Source organism: Perognathus longimembris, chromosome 18 (genome assembly GCF_023159225.1).
Source record: "Perognathus longimembris pacificus isolate PPM17 chromosome 18, ASM2315922v1, whole genome shotgun sequence".
NCBI lineage: Eukaryota > Metazoa > Chordata > Mammalia > Rodentia > Heteromyidae > Perognathus > Perognathus longimembris.
In genome coordinates this window covers 281,147-298,521 of record NC_063178.1, presented here as the reverse complement: position 1 = coordinate 298,521, position 17,375 = coordinate 281,147, and the positions used below count along the sequence as shown (strand labels likewise).

General features: G+C 46.6%; 1 protein-coding gene across 4 annotated transcripts in view; it reads left to right on the top strand.

Moving 5' to 3' along the window:
- Nucleotides 1-17,375, top strand: part of Abcb10 (ATP binding cassette subfamily B member 10) — a 33,844-nt gene that overhangs the window by 3,355 nt on the left and 13,114 nt on the right. For 2 of the 4 annotated variants that reach the window (XM_048367839.1, XM_048367838.1), the window contains exons 1-6: nucleotides 888-1,349; nucleotides 5,800-6,000; nucleotides 6,770-6,972; nucleotides 10,485-10,619; nucleotides 11,756-11,902; nucleotides 13,013-13,148. In XM_048367839.1, coding sequence (XP_048223796.1) covers nucleotides 914-1,349; nucleotides 5,800-6,000; nucleotides 6,770-6,972; nucleotides 10,485-10,619; nucleotides 11,756-11,902; nucleotides 13,013-13,148 — 1,258 coding nt within the window. In that variant the 5' untranslated portion in view covers nucleotides 888-913. Of the gene's footprint in view, nucleotides 1-887; nucleotides 1,350-2,956; nucleotides 2,962-5,748; nucleotides 6,001-6,769; nucleotides 6,973-10,484; nucleotides 10,620-11,755; nucleotides 11,903-13,012; nucleotides 13,149-17,375 lie in introns of those variants that run through there. The other 2 variants (XM_048367840.1, XM_048367841.1) reach the window with 2 other exon arrangements.

Genomic DNA, 17,375 nt, shown 5'->3' with positions numbered 1-17,375 from the left:
AGTGGCAGAGTGCTAGCCTTGAGCAAAAAGAAGCCAGGCACAGTGCTCAGGCCCTGAGTCCAAGCCCCAGGACTGGCAAAAAAAAAAAAAAAAAAAAAAAAATAGAGGTACAGAGTAGGACAAACTGGGGGAATCATCATTTGCAATTCTGGTTTGTTCCTTGTTGATAGTTGTCATTCATTTTGATTCAGGTGAGGTGGCTGGTACTTGGGCAGTAGAGACAGGGGTATCAAGCACCATCCTGCCCTGAAGGCAGAGGTGGTAGGACCAGCCGCTGGCAGTCTGGGCAAAAGCCAGATACTTTTAAGTGAAAAGTAAGCCAAGGGACTGGAGGTGTAGTTCAAGTGTCAGGGTGCCTAAAATGTTGTTGACGTGTTTTTGTGACCCCTGTGAGGCATTCCGGGCCAGTGCCTCTTTCTCCTACACCTCTTCTGGGTTCCGTCAAAACAGGAGTCCGCAGGGCGCCGTACCTGCTGCTGCCAGGGAGACCAGGCTCCCGCCGTGGGCCTGGGCCCGGCCGCCGGCGCCCTCCGAGGCTCCGGGTGTGGGGAGCCCGAGGGGGACCGCCAGGCCCTCCCCTCCTTTTCTGTCCCCTTCCGAGCCAAGGCCGCGCTGTCGGGCCACCGTCCCATCCTGGTCCGGGCCCGGAGCGCCGCCCGCCGCGCGTCCTCCGGGCGCACCGGGAGGCGCGCAGGCGCCCTGGACCCAGACGCGGCGGCCTCGAGCCAGGTTCCGGCGCCACCCGGGGTGGGGCCGCGCTGGGCCGAGGGCGCGGCCCAGGGCGCCCGCCCGATGGGCGGGCGGCGAGGGGCGGTCCGCGCAGCGTCCCCGCCCCGTGCCGGGGCTCGGCCGGGAGGGTCCTCGGAGCGCGGCCCTCCTGAAGGGAGAGGCACACGGGGTAGGACGCGGCGCCATGCGCGGCCCCGCAGCCTGGGCGCCGGCACGGCTGCTGCTCAGGGGGCCGGGCCCTGCCGCCCGCCCATGGGCCCCGGCCGCCCGCGCTTGGTCCCCGGCCGCCCGCCCTTGGGCCCCGGCCGCACGCGCTAGGACCCCGCTGGTCCGTGAGACGCCGGCCGCTCGCGTCCCGGGCACCTCGCCGCCGCGGCTGCCAGGCGGCTGGGGCCTAGCGCGGGCACTGGGACAGTGGGCTGGGGCCTCCGGCTTCCACCGGAGCGCCGCGCTGGTCCCACGTCCGGCCCCGCGCCCTCCGCGCGCCCGACTACAGACGGGCCCGGTGGCTGAGGCCAGAGACGCCGGGGACGACTCGCAGAGGCGCCCCGCGGCAGCCAGGCGCTCCGAGGCCCAGAGGCTCCTGGGGCTGGTGGGCCCTGAGCGCGGAAGGCTGTCAGGTAAGTAGGAGCCGCTGAAGGCGCGCGGGCCGGCTGGCCGGCGGCCTATCGGTGCGTGGGGGGGGGGGGGGGGGGCGGTGAGTGAGCGCTGTCACCGCCACCTGCGGCCCGTGCCTGGAGGCAGAGGCGGGGGAGGGGGGACGGGGGCGGGGGTCTTGGGGGGGGCAGAGGGGTCATTACTGGAATTTTGGGGTCAGGTCTCCAGCTTTGTGGAAGCATCTGCCTGAGGGCATTTTCAGAAGAAGCTGGGAGTTCCCACTTTTTAAAGAAATTCTACCAAAAACTTGCCTACCTACTTTGTGTTCTTGGTTTATACTGCTGCAAAAACCAAAAACCCATAGCCAGGTGCCATTAGTTCACTTCTGCAATCCTAGCAACTCAAATAGGTAAAATCAGAGGATCAAGGTTCAAAACCAGCCCCCGCGGGAAAGACCTGAAGATTCCTGTTTCCAGTTAACGAACAAATGCAGGAAGTTGGTCTGTAGCTCAAGTGGTATAGAGTGCAAGCCCTCAGCACAGAAAAGCTCAGAGACAGCGCCTAGGCCCTGAGTTTGAGCCCCAGGGTGGGTGCCATTAGGGTTAGGAAAGCTTATTTAGCAGCCAACAATATTTCACCCAGTGATCTGAACCCTAATTGGATGGATGCTTACATGTAAGGGCCTAGAACCCAGAGCTAGAGAGTTTTGAGACTCCTAAATATTCATGAAGATGTGTTGCACTCTGCTCTGTGGCTACACTGGCAAGCAGAACCCCTGGGAGGAGGAAGTTATGCCCATGCTTAGTGTGAAGGAAAACCAAGGAAGTCCTAAGTGGAGAGAGAAAACCCAGAATCCTGATGAGAACTTTGAAAGAGGGCCTGCTGAGGTTGTCAGGTCACACTTAGCTGTGAGAGAACCCACTCTTTGTACAAAACATTTTCCTCACATCTCAGCATCTCATCTACTCTGGCTGGATAGCTTGGGGGAACTCTGTGTATTTAGGGGTAAGGGAGTCAGTAACCTTACCAATCAGGTTGCCTTTGCAGATTTTGATGGGAAAAGTCCCCCTTTTCCTCTGCTGTCTTTAAAAGACAATTTTGAGATTGTCATTCTCATTGTACTGGGCTGCTGAGGCAAGCTGCATCTGATTATCATCCTGGACTCCTTCCTTTGGGGGGGCGGTGTTTATGTGTGTGTCGCAAAGTCTGGCGTACCTGAGGGGGAGGAGCAAATGGCATTCTTCCAGATACAGGTACAGTCTAAACACTAGGTGCCCAGATTGAGGGAAGTCCGTGGGGAAAGTCAAACTTCTGTTTTTGAAGCTTCAGATGTGGAGGTTTTCAGGTATTGGGCTTTGCTGGCTCCACCTCTGCCTAGCCTGGCTTATCCCATGACCTTTGTCCCTGTGACCTGTTACCTGTCCCTACATGTCTTGCCAGCCAGTATGCTGTAAAGCTTGCTTTCAGGCCTCTGCTTCATCATCAGAACCATGTTGGTCTGTACTGGTGTAATATTGAACTTAAGATCTGAAAAACAAGCTGGGTACTGGGTGGCTCTCACCTGTAATCTTAGCTGCTAAGGAGGCTGAGATCTGAGGATTGTGGTTCAAAGACAACCTGGGCAGAAAAGTCCCAGTGACTTATATTCCTAAAGCCACTACATTAATTTCTTACTTTTTTTTCTGAGATGTAATCCAAGCTAGCCTTGAACTTTTTTTTTTTTTTTTGCCAGTCCTGGGCCTTGGATTTGGGGCCTGAGCACTGTCCCTGGCTTCTTTTAGCTCAAGGCTAGCACTCTGCCAACTTGAGCCACAATGCCACTTCTGGCCTTTTCTATATATGTGGTGCTGAGGAATCAAACCTAGGGCTCCATGTATACGAGGCAAACACTCTTGCCACTAGGCCATATTCCTAGCCCCTAGCCTGGAACTTGATTGAGATCATCTTGCCCATGTGCTAGGATTCTTATTTTTAAACAGTATGTTGTATTTTTAGGATATCTGATGAGAAATCAGATCAATCATGGGGCTTGAACTCAGGCCCTGGGCGCTGACCCTGAGCTTTTTCGTTCATGGCTGGCATAGATCCACAGCACCCCAAGTACCAGTTTTCTGGTGGTAAATTGGAGATAAGAATCTCATGGACTTTCCTGCCTGGGCTGGCTTCGAACCATGATCCTCAGATCTCAGTCTCCTGAGTAGTTATGATAACAGGTGTGAGCCACCAGCACCCAGCTGAGAAATTCTTTCTGAAGTTATGTTTTCCTCAGAACTCAAATTTATGCCTAATCTTTAAGTCACTCTGAATGAGGGACTTAGGGAAAATGGATGTCACCATGTCTAAAAGATTTTAAGTGAAGCAAATTCTTTTTTGCTGGTACTGGAGTTTGAACTCAGAGCCAGCATTGTGCTTGCTAAGCAGGTGCTCCTACCACTAAGCCATGTCTTCCAGGTAGATGTATTTGTGCATTCTGTAATACATAGATTTTAATATTTTTATTTTATTTGTTATGGCACTGGGGATTGAACTGGGGCTTTGGAAACATGCTACCACTTAAGCTCCCAACACTATGACTATAATCAATCACTTGAAAACAGGGGCACCAGCAAGCCTCTGAAATGGGGCAGATGTCCAGCATCTGTGTGACAGCAGGTGTTTTCCTTTGTGTCTTTGAGTACTCCCCAAAACAAAAAAGACAAATTTCATCAGTGGTTTGTGAGTTTTTAGAGAACCCACAAATCCTTTTCTAAAAATGTGGGTTTGTATTTGAGTAATGACCATTCCATCCAACTTCAGCCATTGGCTGGGTATGCTACCTGAACAGTATGGTAAGGAAACTTTTATGCTAAGTAATTTGTGTCAGAAATTAGAAAAACAGAGCCTGTTGTTTGAAATGTCTACAGAAGAGGGTGGGCATGATTTCCATTCCTCCCCAGAACCTGTTTGAAATAATCTGCAGAAGAGGGTGGGCATGATTTCCATCTCTCCCCAGAGGGCCTGCTGCTGCCTCTTCCCCACTCCTTGAATTGTACCTATCTGCTTATCCTTGGCCCGCAGAGACACTCTGCAGAGCCCGTTTGCACTGATAACTCTTCCTCTTATCGCTTTGGCCACTGTGAACCTTGGGAGGAGCGGGGTGTGCACTAACCAGACAGGAGGCTTTTAGTAAGGCCTGCCTCTGTGCCTGGCTGATAGGAGGCCAGGGTGCAGTCCTCTGAGTGAGCAGTGGGCCTCTGAATGCTATGCCACAAGAAGGTGCTACCCGCAAGGAGGTCTTTTGTGTGCTGGGTCTCCTTCCCAAGAGGCTACTTCTCCCTTGAATTACTCACAAGGGTTGTGTGGTCTGAGATCTGACCATTCTTGGAAGCTACTGCCTTTCTGCGCTATTTCTCAGAGTTTGTGGCTTTCACAAAGACCCATGTGAACAGAGCAAGGAAAGGAAGGAGAGTGCCTGGAGTTGCTGCTGCCCAAGGCCCAGCCAGGCCAGAGGTCCAACCAGCACAGAGAATAAGGGATAGGGAGGAGAAGGCTTTGAAATGGGAGCTCTTCCAGGGGGCCCATTCTACCCATGTGCTACAGATATACCCTATTTCAGAGAAAACAGTAACACTCTGTAGCTGAGCTGTCAATTGTGACTGGTTGAAATTGACCACTTCAGAACATAGAAGAAACAAGATGTGAAATAAGTAAATGTGAGGGGATATCTCAGGATGAAAATTTGTTTATCTTGGGGCTTGAACTCAGGGCCTAGGCTCTCTGTCTCTGAGCTTTTTCACTCAAGGCTAGCTCCCTACCACTTGTGGTATACTTCTACTTCTTATTTTTTGGTAGTCAATTGGAGATGAGTCTCATGGACTTCCCTGCCCAAGCTGGCTCTAAAACCAGGATCCTCAGATCTTAGCTATATGAGTAGCTAGGATTATAGACATGAGCCATTGGCACTGGGTCCTTGGTCTGTGGTTTAGGTACATCAGCAATTAATGTTGCTATTTATTTTCATAATGTACTGTTTCCTAGTGCTTTTATCCCTCAGAGCAATGATAGTAAGAAAGGACCATCTATACACATCATATATCCCTGAACCTCCCTCTGAAGGTCATTTCAAGGGCTTTAAAGTTCCAGACATAGTCAAGAACCTTCCCTGGAAGTCTAATATACGGTTATACACCAAGCAGTAAGAGTGTATGGCTGGATTCAGGACAAGACTAATCTGAGATAAATGCCAAAGTCAAGAGGCAGGGGAGGCAGAACACACAGCCATGGTTGGCTCTCAGTTATTCCTGGAGAGTAAAAAATGATCAGATCAAGAAGTCCTCTTGTCTAGCTTAGGGTGCCCCCTCCACTTCCTGCTTTTGCTCAGCCTGGAGCCCTCTGGTCTTTCCTTTAGTCCAGTCCAGAAGGAGGAAAGCATTGGCCACTGAGGCACCTTCCCTCTGCTGCGAGTGTGAATGCACACCCACTCCTGTCTTCCAGCTGCTGTTGGGTTTTTGGCTGTGTCCAGCGCGGTCACCATGTCTGCACCTTTCTTCTTGGGGAGGATCATCGATGTCATCTACACCAACGCCGCTGTGGAGTACAGCCATAGCCTGACCCGCCTCTGCATGGGCCTCACCGGGGTGTTTCTGTGTGGTGCTACCGCCAATGCCATCCGCATCTACCTCATGCAGTCATCAGGTCAGTCTCCCTGGGGGACAAGTTACCCCAAACATGTGAAGGACCCTGAGAGTCTGGTGGGACCTCACATCTCACTGCTCTGGGACCCAGTTTCTCCTCCTCTTCTGGCATCCAATGTTTGGCCCAGAGGGTAAGGATAACCTTTGTTGATCATGCTTCTCAATTCTTTTGTAAAAATGGGGTTAACCCATGGAGAAGACACTACGTCTGCCTTACAAGAGGTTTCACAGGCCCTATCCATGGGTTCAAGTCCTGGGTTTATCCCAGGACACACTCATCTGTCCCATACTGTGTAGCCACCAGGTGGGCTGCAGTGTTTCTCTGGGGAGGCCTAGTTAGCAGGCAGGTCGCTCTCTATGTGGAAGAGGCCAGGACACCCCATCCAAGCACACCTGGCTCAGCCAGTACAGAACAGGGTTGCTGAGGTTGAATAGAGCAGCTCTTGGAAATTAACATAATAAAAGTTTTTGGTAGGTAATACTCTGTAAATATCTCTGAGTCATGATGTGTTGGTTTTATCACCATCTCCTCTCCTCAGCATCCACGGTCTATAACTTGGCTGACTATACTTTCCAGTGAGAGGTCAGTGCTGACAGGATGAGGCTGCTAGCATGCAGCCGTCTGCCCTGCTGTTGACCCTTGCAGCAGACACACCAACCAAGGGCTCCAGTCCCAGGCTGAGTGGCTGGTCTGCTAGCTGCCACCCCGCTGGGTCCCCCTGGGAGTAGGACTGCCACATGCATCAGGACCTATCTTGTGTGTTTTTTAGGTCAGCGCATTGTGAACAGGCTGCGCATGTTGCTCTTCTCCTCCATTCTGAGGCAGGAGGTTGCTTTCTTTGACAAGACACGCACTGGAGAGTTGATTAACCGCCTCTCCTCAGATACCGCGTTGTTGGGGCGCTCGGTGACAGAAAACCTCTCAGATGGGCTCAGGGCCGGGGCCCAGGCCTCCATCGGCATCAGCATGATGGTATGTCTGCCTCCTTCCTCCGTGCTCTATGGTTGGGTTGTCTGGGCCAGGACTTTGAAGTGCAAAAAGACTCATGGCAAGCTGTTTTTGTCTTTCTGTAAGTTCTGGAGGCTGTGGGGGTATAAGGACTGCCTTTCCTGTCTGGCCTCCTGGCCTGTATCTTTCTATAATGGCCTCAACTTGGTCCTAGGATTTCTGAGGATTGTGGGCCCAGGGTGTTTAGGTATCAAGAGCCAAGAGCATCATGGTTCAGGCCTGGAGATCTCCAGCTGCAGCCCCCGCTACTCAAGAGGCAGAACAAACCAGTCAGATGTGGTGGTTCACACCTCTGATCCTAACTACCCTAAGAGATGTAGATAGGAGGATCATTTTCTGAAGCTGTCTTCCAAGACATAAGCCCTTCTCTGAGACATAACCTAAAGCCAAAAAGACCTAGGGCAAGATGAAGAGAAGAGAAGAGAAGAGAAGAGAAGAGAAGAGAAGAGAAGAGAAGAGAAGAGAAGAGAAGAGAAGAGAAGATGCATCAAGTCAAACAGAGGAGCTCTGTGGGAGCCCAGCAGTGGGACAGAGGAGCAGAGATCTGTCTCCTGCATGCATAGGCTGTCCTCTTCAAGGGGGACCATGGGGGGGAGGGTCTCTGAGCCACCACAGTCTTCTTCCCCTTCACCAAGTGGCCCACTGTCTCCTCTGCTTGCCTCATTGTGTTAAGACCACAGGGCCTCTGGCCTGTGGAAAAGCACAGGAACAGCACAGCTGGGAATGTAATCTAATCTTCACTGATCATATTTGAAAGGGAAAAGGAAGAAGACAGGATTAATTTGGATATTTTATTTGACCCAGTATAAGCAAAATATTTCAGCATGTAATTGATTAAAATGAGTCATGAGTCAGATTTTGTGTCACACTAGAGAGGCTGAGGCAGGAAAAGAGGGTTCAAGACCAGTGTGGGCCACATAGTGAGACTCCGATTAAAAAATAATCACTAGAGCAGCATTTTTTAGTGACCTCTTCATATTATGATGTCAAAGCCTGGTGTATATTTTACACCTGCAGACCTCTCAAGCTAGATACACAATTTTGTTAGAAATCCCTGATTTGCCAATGTTTGCAAGTGTAAAACAGTTTGATATACCTGAGTTTTCAGGCAAAGTTAAGTTTGCCAGTAAATGAATGGAGTATTGGTTTAAAAGCAAGTAAAAATTCAGCTTGTTTATCAGACCCTACACATTTCAGGTACCGGTGTAGGGCTATACTGGTGGGCTGAGGGCTGCATCTCCTGTAACCATTCATGAATAAGAAAGCAGGAGTCTTGTGTGGCAGAAAGCTATGGCAGAAGGGCATGCTGATGGTCAATCTGCTAGGGATGGAAGGCAGCTTTGAAATCTCATTTTCCCAGCTAGGAGGGAAAGAAACCTGTGGAAGACTCTCTCCGAACTCAACCCTTTTTTCCCCAACATGAACAGTTCTAGATGTCAGGGAAGCCTACACAGGAGAACTTTTCATAGCAGTGAGAGATAATTCAGTATATACTCCAATGTCTTATTCGAAGGACCTTGTTACAGCCAGCTTGGTTGCCAGAGCCAGGCACCACAGACAGGGAACTCAAAGAACAGACCTTTGTTTCTCAGAGGCAGGAATCCAAGGCTGTTCTGAGGCCTCTTCTCTTGGCTTATAAATGGCTGGCATCTTGCTATATGTTTGGGTAATGAAGAGAATGTTCGGTTGTTTCTCTTCATGGGGACACCACAACAGACCAGGACCCATTTAACTTCATTTCTGTAAGGCCTGTGTCTGTACGTGTAGCCTCGGTAGCCATCAGTGTCAGCATGTAAATTTGGGGGATATCCAGGCACTCAGTCCATACTAAGCCCCAGTGGCGACATCACCAAGGTAGGCGCCTTGATCTGGGAGGAACAGAAGACAGCTTCTCTGTTCCCTGGGCCTGACTTACTACAGTCATCCAGATCACAAGACCCTGTTGCTGCCTACACCACACTGGCAGTTCATGGACACACAGTGTGTCCCTATCTCCCTCCCTCCTCAGGAAGGCCTATATTTGTTGTTGCAGATGCCTCTTTCCATTCCAGTCTAGGGCACTGCATGAGCAACCAGATTCTTCACTGAACAGAGTAGAAGGCCAGGGCTGCCTGGAGAAGCTCACCATGACCAGTGGTGATCCTTCGGGCTACCTGCCCTAATGTGCAGTACACAGCATATGACATCTCCTTGGGGGTCCTGGCAGTGTCCTGGAGACAGTGTTCTGGTGGCTCATTCCTGTCCACACTTGCTGCTCCTGGGAAGAGTCCAGCACTTTCCTGCCTCAAGGCCTCTGTTCATCTGCTCTTTCCTCTTGGTGGAGAGGCCTATGAGATTCTGGCAACCTGAAGTTGTTTTCTCTTTTCCTTGTGTATTATCTTACACTTGAATCATGGACCAGTTGTTTCTCCAGTGCCTGTGCAGTGCTTGCTATATGCTGGTACTCAAATTATATGTAGCACTTGCCTAACATGCATAGAGTTCTGGGTTCAATCTCTAGCACCAAGAAAAAAAAAGACAAAAAGAGGCTGGGAACTGATGGCTTATGCCTGGAAACCCACCCATTCAGGAGCCTAAGATCTGAGGATTAGTTCAAAGAAGATCCCAGGAAGTAAAGTCCATGAGACACTTTATCTCCAGTTAATTAGACTAAAGCCCAATGCTGTCCTTGAGTGAAAACTCCTATGTGGCAGAGCAAGTCCCTGAGTTCAAGCCTAGGTATCGGCACAAGGGAAGGAAAGAAGGAAGGAAGGAAAGAGGGAGGGGGGAACAAATAGATAAATATTTGGTTTATCAGTTTGTACTGCAATCTGCAGTTTTCTCAGCATTTTAGGAGGCATTGTACCAGTTGTTACTTTAATAATGTGCTGAAGAATTCCTGTGCCATTTGAAATAGTTGCCAAATTGGCAGAAACACTCTGTTACTTCTAGAAGCTGGTTCTTGTTTGATGTCACTGCAGTTGTTAGAAGCTCTGAAGAGGACTCAGACCCACAAGCTCCAGGCTGCTGAGCCAAGGAAGCCGCCCCCTCTCCGTCCAGACTGTCTCTGGCTACCCTCTGAGCTAGCTTTGATGAGTCCTCAGAGTCAGTCATTTTGGTGGTCATTAGGAGCATGAGGTACTCCAGACTTGAGTTTAGAATTCCCGATAGGGTCTGGCCAGTGTGGTCCAGAATGGGCCCCGGTGCTTGTCTTTCACCCTATGCTGTTGAACAGTGTGGTTTGGCAGGTAGAGTTGATTTGAAGATGAATCATCTCCACCTTGTCTTCAGCAGCTCGCTGCTGTGCTGCTTCTCTATAGCATACTATGTATTCCTGAGGCCTTAAGATGATCAAAGCTAATCTGAAAAGTTCTGCCCAAACAGGAGGTGTGCAGCTTCGAGTCAGCCTTCCAGCCTGCCTCTGCATATGCCCAGTAGGTGGTGAGAATGGCATGCCTCTCCACACAACTTTCTTGTCTTTTCTTTTCTTTTGGCAGTTTTTTGTCTCACCTAGTCTGGCTACCTTTGTTCTGAGTGTGGTGCCGCCAATGTCCATCCTGGCTGTGATTTATGGACGATACCTACGGAAGCTGTCCAAAGCCACACAGGACTCGCTGGCACAAGCCACACAGGTAATGGCTTATCTGAACACATTCCTCCTGGGCTCAGCACAGAAGCCACAGGGCAGAATATGGGATGTGTGGCTGCTAAGAAAAAGTGCCTTCTTTTCAAACCCCAGAGCCAGAAAAGAAAAACCAAAGCAGTGCCTTCCTTTCTTCATGTTAGACCCATGGTGCAGATAGGAAGTGCTTCACTCTGAATATGGTTGGAAAATTGTTTCTAGATGACCATCTCCTTCATTGATTCAATATAGGTAGCTTTGCAGGACCATTCAATTCTATCTCTTTAAACACTAATGGTAACATTTTTATGTTGCAGAATCTAAACTTGTTTACCATTGAAAAATGTGCACATAAGCTGAGCATATCTGTAATCACAGCTCCTCAGGAGGCTGAGGCAGGAGGACCATTGAGCACGGAAGTTCTATACCAATCTGGGAAGCCCAATGAGACATCATTTCAAAAAGACAAAAAAAAAGTGAAAAGACAAAACCATGATCTATTTTTTGCTGTATAAACATTCCTCTTTGTTTTTGTTTTATTTTTAGCAGTATTGGGATTTGAAGTAAGGGCCTTGTGCTTGCTAGGCAGGTGTTCTTCCACACCCTCAGTCCTCATATAAACATTTCTATCTCTGCTGCCCTGCTCATAACTATGCATCTATCTTTCTGCCTACTTGCCTATCTTATCTGCCACTTATATCTACTCACCTGTCTATCCTTATCACCCACCATCTATTCTACTATCTATATCTTATCTACTGTCATCAATTATTTATTCAAATCTGTCTTCTCTACCTATCTGTCTGCTCTTACCTATCATCTATAGCATTTATATCTATATCTATATATATCTACTTTCCTATCATTGGTAACTTCTTATATCTATCCTCTGTCTATAATCTATTAGGTCTGTCCCCCATCACCATCAGTTCTGTCTATAAACTGTCATTTTTTCTAGGTGTGCAGACATAAATCATTTTTGGCTAATAGAATTTTTGGTGCATTCTTCTTTGTAGCCTTCTTCTGATTTAGTTGTGTTTTTTGAGTAGTTTTCTATAGATAGTGCATTAAATGGCAGTCAAATTTTAATTTTGCTTGTAGATTGAAATATGACTCTTTTCTTCCATGTATTTGCCCTCCTCACAGCTAGCTGAGGAACGCATTGGAAACATAAGAACTGTCCGGGCATTTGGGAAAGAGATGACAGAAGTTGAGAAGTATGCCAGTGGAGTAGATCATGTGCTGCAGCTAGCAAGGAAGGAGGCCTTTGCTCGGGCTGGCTTCTTTGGAGCAGTAAGTAGATAATTCTGGACAGTGTAGATAGTATGGTTGTGAGAAGAACTGGAAAAAAGTACTTATGGTTAGGGAAAAAGCAGTATGTGGTAAGTGAAGACACTGGTCTTTAGGGAGGGTCTAGGCCGCTGTGCAAGCTCCTTCTGCTTCAGGACAGCCACTCAGGTTCTCAGCTCCTTCTGCTTCAGGACAGCCACTCAGGTTCTCAGCTCCTGCTTCTGCAGGATAGCCATGTGGGTTCTCAACTCTACATAGACCTCAGAGGCTGAGGCGGCATCAGGGTTGGATAGGCCTTCTGATATAAGCCAACTTAACACTTATGGAGGAGTAAGCAACTTCAGTACCTTTCAAGAAGGAAATACCACTTGGGTATTGTTGCCACTCACTTGTAACCCTAGCTACTCAGGAGGCTGAGATCTGAGGATCGTGGTTCAAAGCCAGACTGGGCAGGAAAATACATAAAACTTATCTCCAGTTTACCACCAAAAAGCCAAAAATGGAATTGTGGCCCAAGTGGTAGAGCTCTAGCCTTGAGCAAAAAAGCTCAGGGGAAGCATCTGGGCCCCAAGTTCAAGCTCCAAGACTAGCAGTTAAACAAAAACAAAAAGAAAAGAAAATTTAAAAAATGGTCACAAAGTATTCAGCAAGGGCCCTGAAATAAAAAAATGCCCATGTAGACAAGTTCACCATGTGTCCAAACTGGAAAGAACCTTTGAGATGACTGGGTCATAGCCATGATCAACAGCCCCAGGAAAGGCACTGGCCAAACACTGGGGAGTACGACACAGAGGCAGGCCTCAGGCCTCAGTGTGGAGAATGCTCCACTAGGACAAGCAAACACAGCAGGCTTGTTCATTTCCTCTAGTTAGGGAAGAACTCTGTGTTACTTTTTTCCCTTTGCAGGCTGAGCCAATTGGGTAAAATAGGCTATGAGTGGCTGAGTAGCTAGATTTTTATGGTATGAGATTATTCCCTTTGGTATTGCAAATATTTCAAAACTTTTTTTGATGTGCAGATGAACTTTAATATCTCACAAAAGAATCCAGAGGCCTCACACTCACTGGAGAGGCCTCTGTTGTACTTGATTCTCATGTTGTTTTCACCCGACAGGCTGGCCTCTCCGGGAACCTGATTGTGCTCTTGGTCCTGTACAAGGGAGGTCTGCTGATGGGCACCGCCCACATGACAGTGGGTGAACTCTCTTCCTTCCTAATGTATGCTTTCTGGGTTGGATTAAGCATTGGAGGTATATAATTTAAGTAGGGTTGGGATACATATTAAAAATCAGGTTTTCAACTGAACAAATGTTTCGTACATTGTTGTTGCTGGACTATTGAAAAAAAAAAAAAGATACCAGGCACCAGTGGCTCATGACTGTATCCTAGCTATTTTGGAGATTGAGATCTGAAGATCATGGTACAAAGCCATCCTAGGCAGGAAAGTCCATGAAACTCTTACCTCCAGTTAAGTACCAAAAAAAACAGAAGTGGAGCTGTCGTTCAAGAGGTACAGTATTAACCTTGAGCAGAAAAGCTCAGGTTCAGGGTCCAGGTCTCTTGCAGCTCAGTGTTGCTTGGAAACTGCATTTCCCTTGCCTGATCATAGAGTGAGGAGGAGGAGGAAGGAGGTTGGTCAAGGTGGTCACAGACTCGGTCCTGTGGTGGTGATGGTTTCATGATTAGCAAGTCACCAGAGAATAAAATTTCTCTCATATGAAGTCAAACTACTGAAATCTAATGAGCAATACAAAATTGATAAATTGTGAAGTCCATGCAACAGAACTGCTTGCTTTTCTTTAAAGCCTTATTGTGTGTATGCTGGTCCTGAGGCTTCATACATAGAATGGCATTTTTTCTGAGGGAAGATGTTACGTGTAAGTTCTCATATTTCATATGGACCATTATACTGATACTCCTAAGTATTTATTAAATTATAATTCAATGGCAACTAAAAATGAGGTTGGCATAATTTCTCTCTTTTTTTTTTTTTTTTTTTTTTTTTTTACAAGGTGCTGTGCAAAGAGGGTGCATTTACATAGTAGGGCATTGTGTACATTTCTTGTGATATCTTACAACCTGTTTTCCCATCCCTTGTCTAGGTCAGGTAGACCCATATGCAGTATACAATGTATCAAGCACATATACAGTGTTCACAGACTTGGTCTCTACTGTCTCTCCATCTCCCTTTGTTAACAGTCATATATCAGGGAGATCATGCCCCTTTGTTTTCTGTGTTCTAGGCTTGTCTCACTCAACATTATTTGTTCTAGTTCTGACCATTTCCCTGCGAATAACAATATTTCACCATTCCTAATCGCTATGTAGTATTCCATTGTGTATAAGTACCATATTTTTTGGATCCATTCATCTGTGGAGGGGCATCTGGGTTGTTTCCAAATTTTGGCTATTGTGAATTGTGCTGCGATAAACATGGAAGTACAAATGTCCTTTTGATATCTTGGGTTTTGCTGTTTAGGATAGATGCCTAGGAGTGGTATGGCTGGGTCATAGGGTAGGTCTATATTGAGCTTTTTGAGAAACCTCCATACTGTTCTCCAAAGTGGCTGTACTAATTTGCACTCCCACCAACAATGGAGAAGGGTTCCTCTTTCCCCACAGCCCCTCCAGCATTTGTTGTTTCCTGAGTTCAGAGTATAGGCCATTCTAACTGGGGTGAGGTGGTATCTCAGGGTTGTTTTTATTTGCATTTCCTTTACTAGCAGGGATGTTGAGCATTTCCTCATGTGTTTCTTTGCCATTTTTATATCTTCTCTTGTGAAGTCTCTCTTTAGCTCTTTTGCCCATTTCCTAATAGGTTTATTGGGCTTGGAGGGGCTTAGTTTTTTGAGTTCTCTGTAGATGACAGATATCAGGCCTTTGTCTGTTGCTGTGCTGGTAAATATCCTTTCCCATATCGTTGGCTGTCTTTCTATTTTGGTGGCTATGACCTTAGCTGTGCAGAAACTTTTTAATTTGTAGTAGTCCCATTTGTTGAGTCTTTCCCCTATTTGTTGTGCGCCTGGGACTCTATTCAGGAAGTTCCTTCCTGTGCCTATAAGTTCTAGTGTCTTTCCTACTCTGTCCTTCAGTAGTTTCAAGGATTCCGGTCTGATGTTGAGGTCCTTGATCCATTTTGAGTTGATCTTGGTGCATGGTGATAGGCTTGGGTCTACTTTGAGTTTTCTGCATATGGCTGCCCAGTTCTCCCAGCACCAGTAGTTGAAGAGGCTATGTTTATTCCATTGTATGTCTTTAGCTCCTTTGTCGAATATCAGTTGGCTGTAAGAGTGCGGTTTTATTTCTGGGTCTTCAATTCTAATCCACTGGTCTTCCGATCTGTTTTTATACCAATACCATGCTGTTTTTGTTATGATGGCCTTGTAGTAGAGCTTGAAGTCTGGTATGGTGATACCTCCTGCACTATGTTTTTTGCCTAGAATTGCTTTGGCTATTCTAGGTTTTTTGCTGTTCCATATGAATTTATGGATTGGTTTCTCTATTTCAGTGAAGAATGTGGCTGGGATTTTGATAGGTATTGCATTGAATTTGTATAACAATTTGGGCAGTATGGCCATTTTCACTATATTGATTCTGCCTACCCATGAGCATGGGAGGTCTTTCCATCTCCTTGTGTCTTCTTTGATTTCCCTTATTAGATTTTTGTAGTTTTCATTGAATAGGTCCGTCACGTCCTTGGTTAAGTTGATCCCTAGGTACTTTATTCTTTTTTTGGCTACTGTAAATGGAATCGTTTCCATAATTTCCTTTTCTGTTTGTCTATTGCTGGTGTACAGAAAAGCTGCTGACTTTTGTGGATTGATTTTGTATCCTGCTACTTTGCCAAATTGGTTTATTAGATGTAGGAGTTTGGGTACTGAGTTTTTTGGGTCCTTGAGATATAAGATCATGTCGTCTGCGAATAGGGATAACTTGATTTCTTCCTTGCCGATGTGGATCCCTTTGATGTCCTCCTCTTGCCTTATTGCTATGGCTAGGGATTCCAGCACTATGTTGAACAGAAGTGGGGAGAGTGGGCATCCTTGTCTTGTTCCTGTGTTTAGGGGGAATGATTTAAGTTTCTCTCCATTTAATATGATATTAGCAGTTGGTCTGTTGTATATGGCTTTTATTGTTTTGAGGAATGTTCCATCTATTCCTGTTCTCTCCAAAGCTTTTAATAGGTATGGATGTTGTATTTTGTCAAAGGCTTTTTGGGCATCGACTGAGATAACAATGTGATTCTTTATTTTAGTTCTGTTTATGTGGTGAATTACATTGATTGATTTACGGATGTTGAACCATCCTTGTGACTGAGGGATGAAGCCTACTTGGTCATGATGTATGATATTCTTGATCACTTTCTGGATCCTGTTAGCTAATATTTTATTGAGGAGCTTTGCATCTGTGTTCATTAGTGATATTGGTCTGTAGTTCTCTTTTTTTGTTGGATCTTTGCCTGGTTTGGGGATGAGTATGATATTAGCTTCGTAGAATGAGTTCGGGATTTTTCCCTCCGTTTCTATTTCGCGGAAGAGTTTGAGGAGTATTGGAATTAGCTCCTCACTAAAGGTTTTGTAGAATTCATTGGTGAATCCATCTGGGCCTGGGCTTTTCTTAGTAGGGAGGTTCTTGATTACCTCCTGTATCTCACCGTAAGTTATTGGTTTATTTAGTTGATTTATTTCTTCTTGGTTCAGTTTGGGCAGTTTGTACTTCTCTAAGAATTGATCCATTTCTGTAAAATTATTGTTTTTTGTTGAGTAGAGGTTTTGGAAATAGCTCCTTATGATTGTTTGAATATCGTGTGTATTTGTTGTAATTTTTCCTGTGGAGTCCCTGATTTTACGAATATGAGTCTCTTCTCTTCTTTTTTTTGTGAGTCTTGCAAGGGGTCTGTCAATTTTGTTTATTTTCTCAAAGAACCAGCTTTTAGTCTTATTTATTTGTTGAATGGTCTTTCTATTTTCAATCAGATTTATCTCTTCTTTAATCTTTGTAATCTCTCCCCTCCTAGTCGTTTTAGATTCTGTCATTTCTTGTTTCTCCAGTTGTTTTAGTTTCATCGTGAGGGTATTCACCTGCTCTGCTTCCATTCTTTTAATGTGGGTACTGAGTGCAATGATCTTGCCCCTCAGTACTGCCTTAGCTGTGTCCCATAGGTTTCTTTGTGATGTGTTTTCTTTGTCATTGTGGCTTATGAATTCGTTGATTTCATCTTTAATTTGATCTGTGGCCCAAGTGTTGGATAGCAGCGTGGGGTTTAGCCTCCAAGAGTGTGTATAGGCTCTGTGGTATCCTTTGTTGTTGAGGGTTACCTTTAATCCACTGTGATCAGATATAATACATGGGATGATGTCAATTCTTTTGTATTTGCTGAGGTTCTTTGTGTGGGCTATGACGTGGTCTATTTTGGAATATGATCCATGGGCTGCTGAAAAGAAGGTGTATTGGGTCTCTGTAGGGTGGAAGGTTCT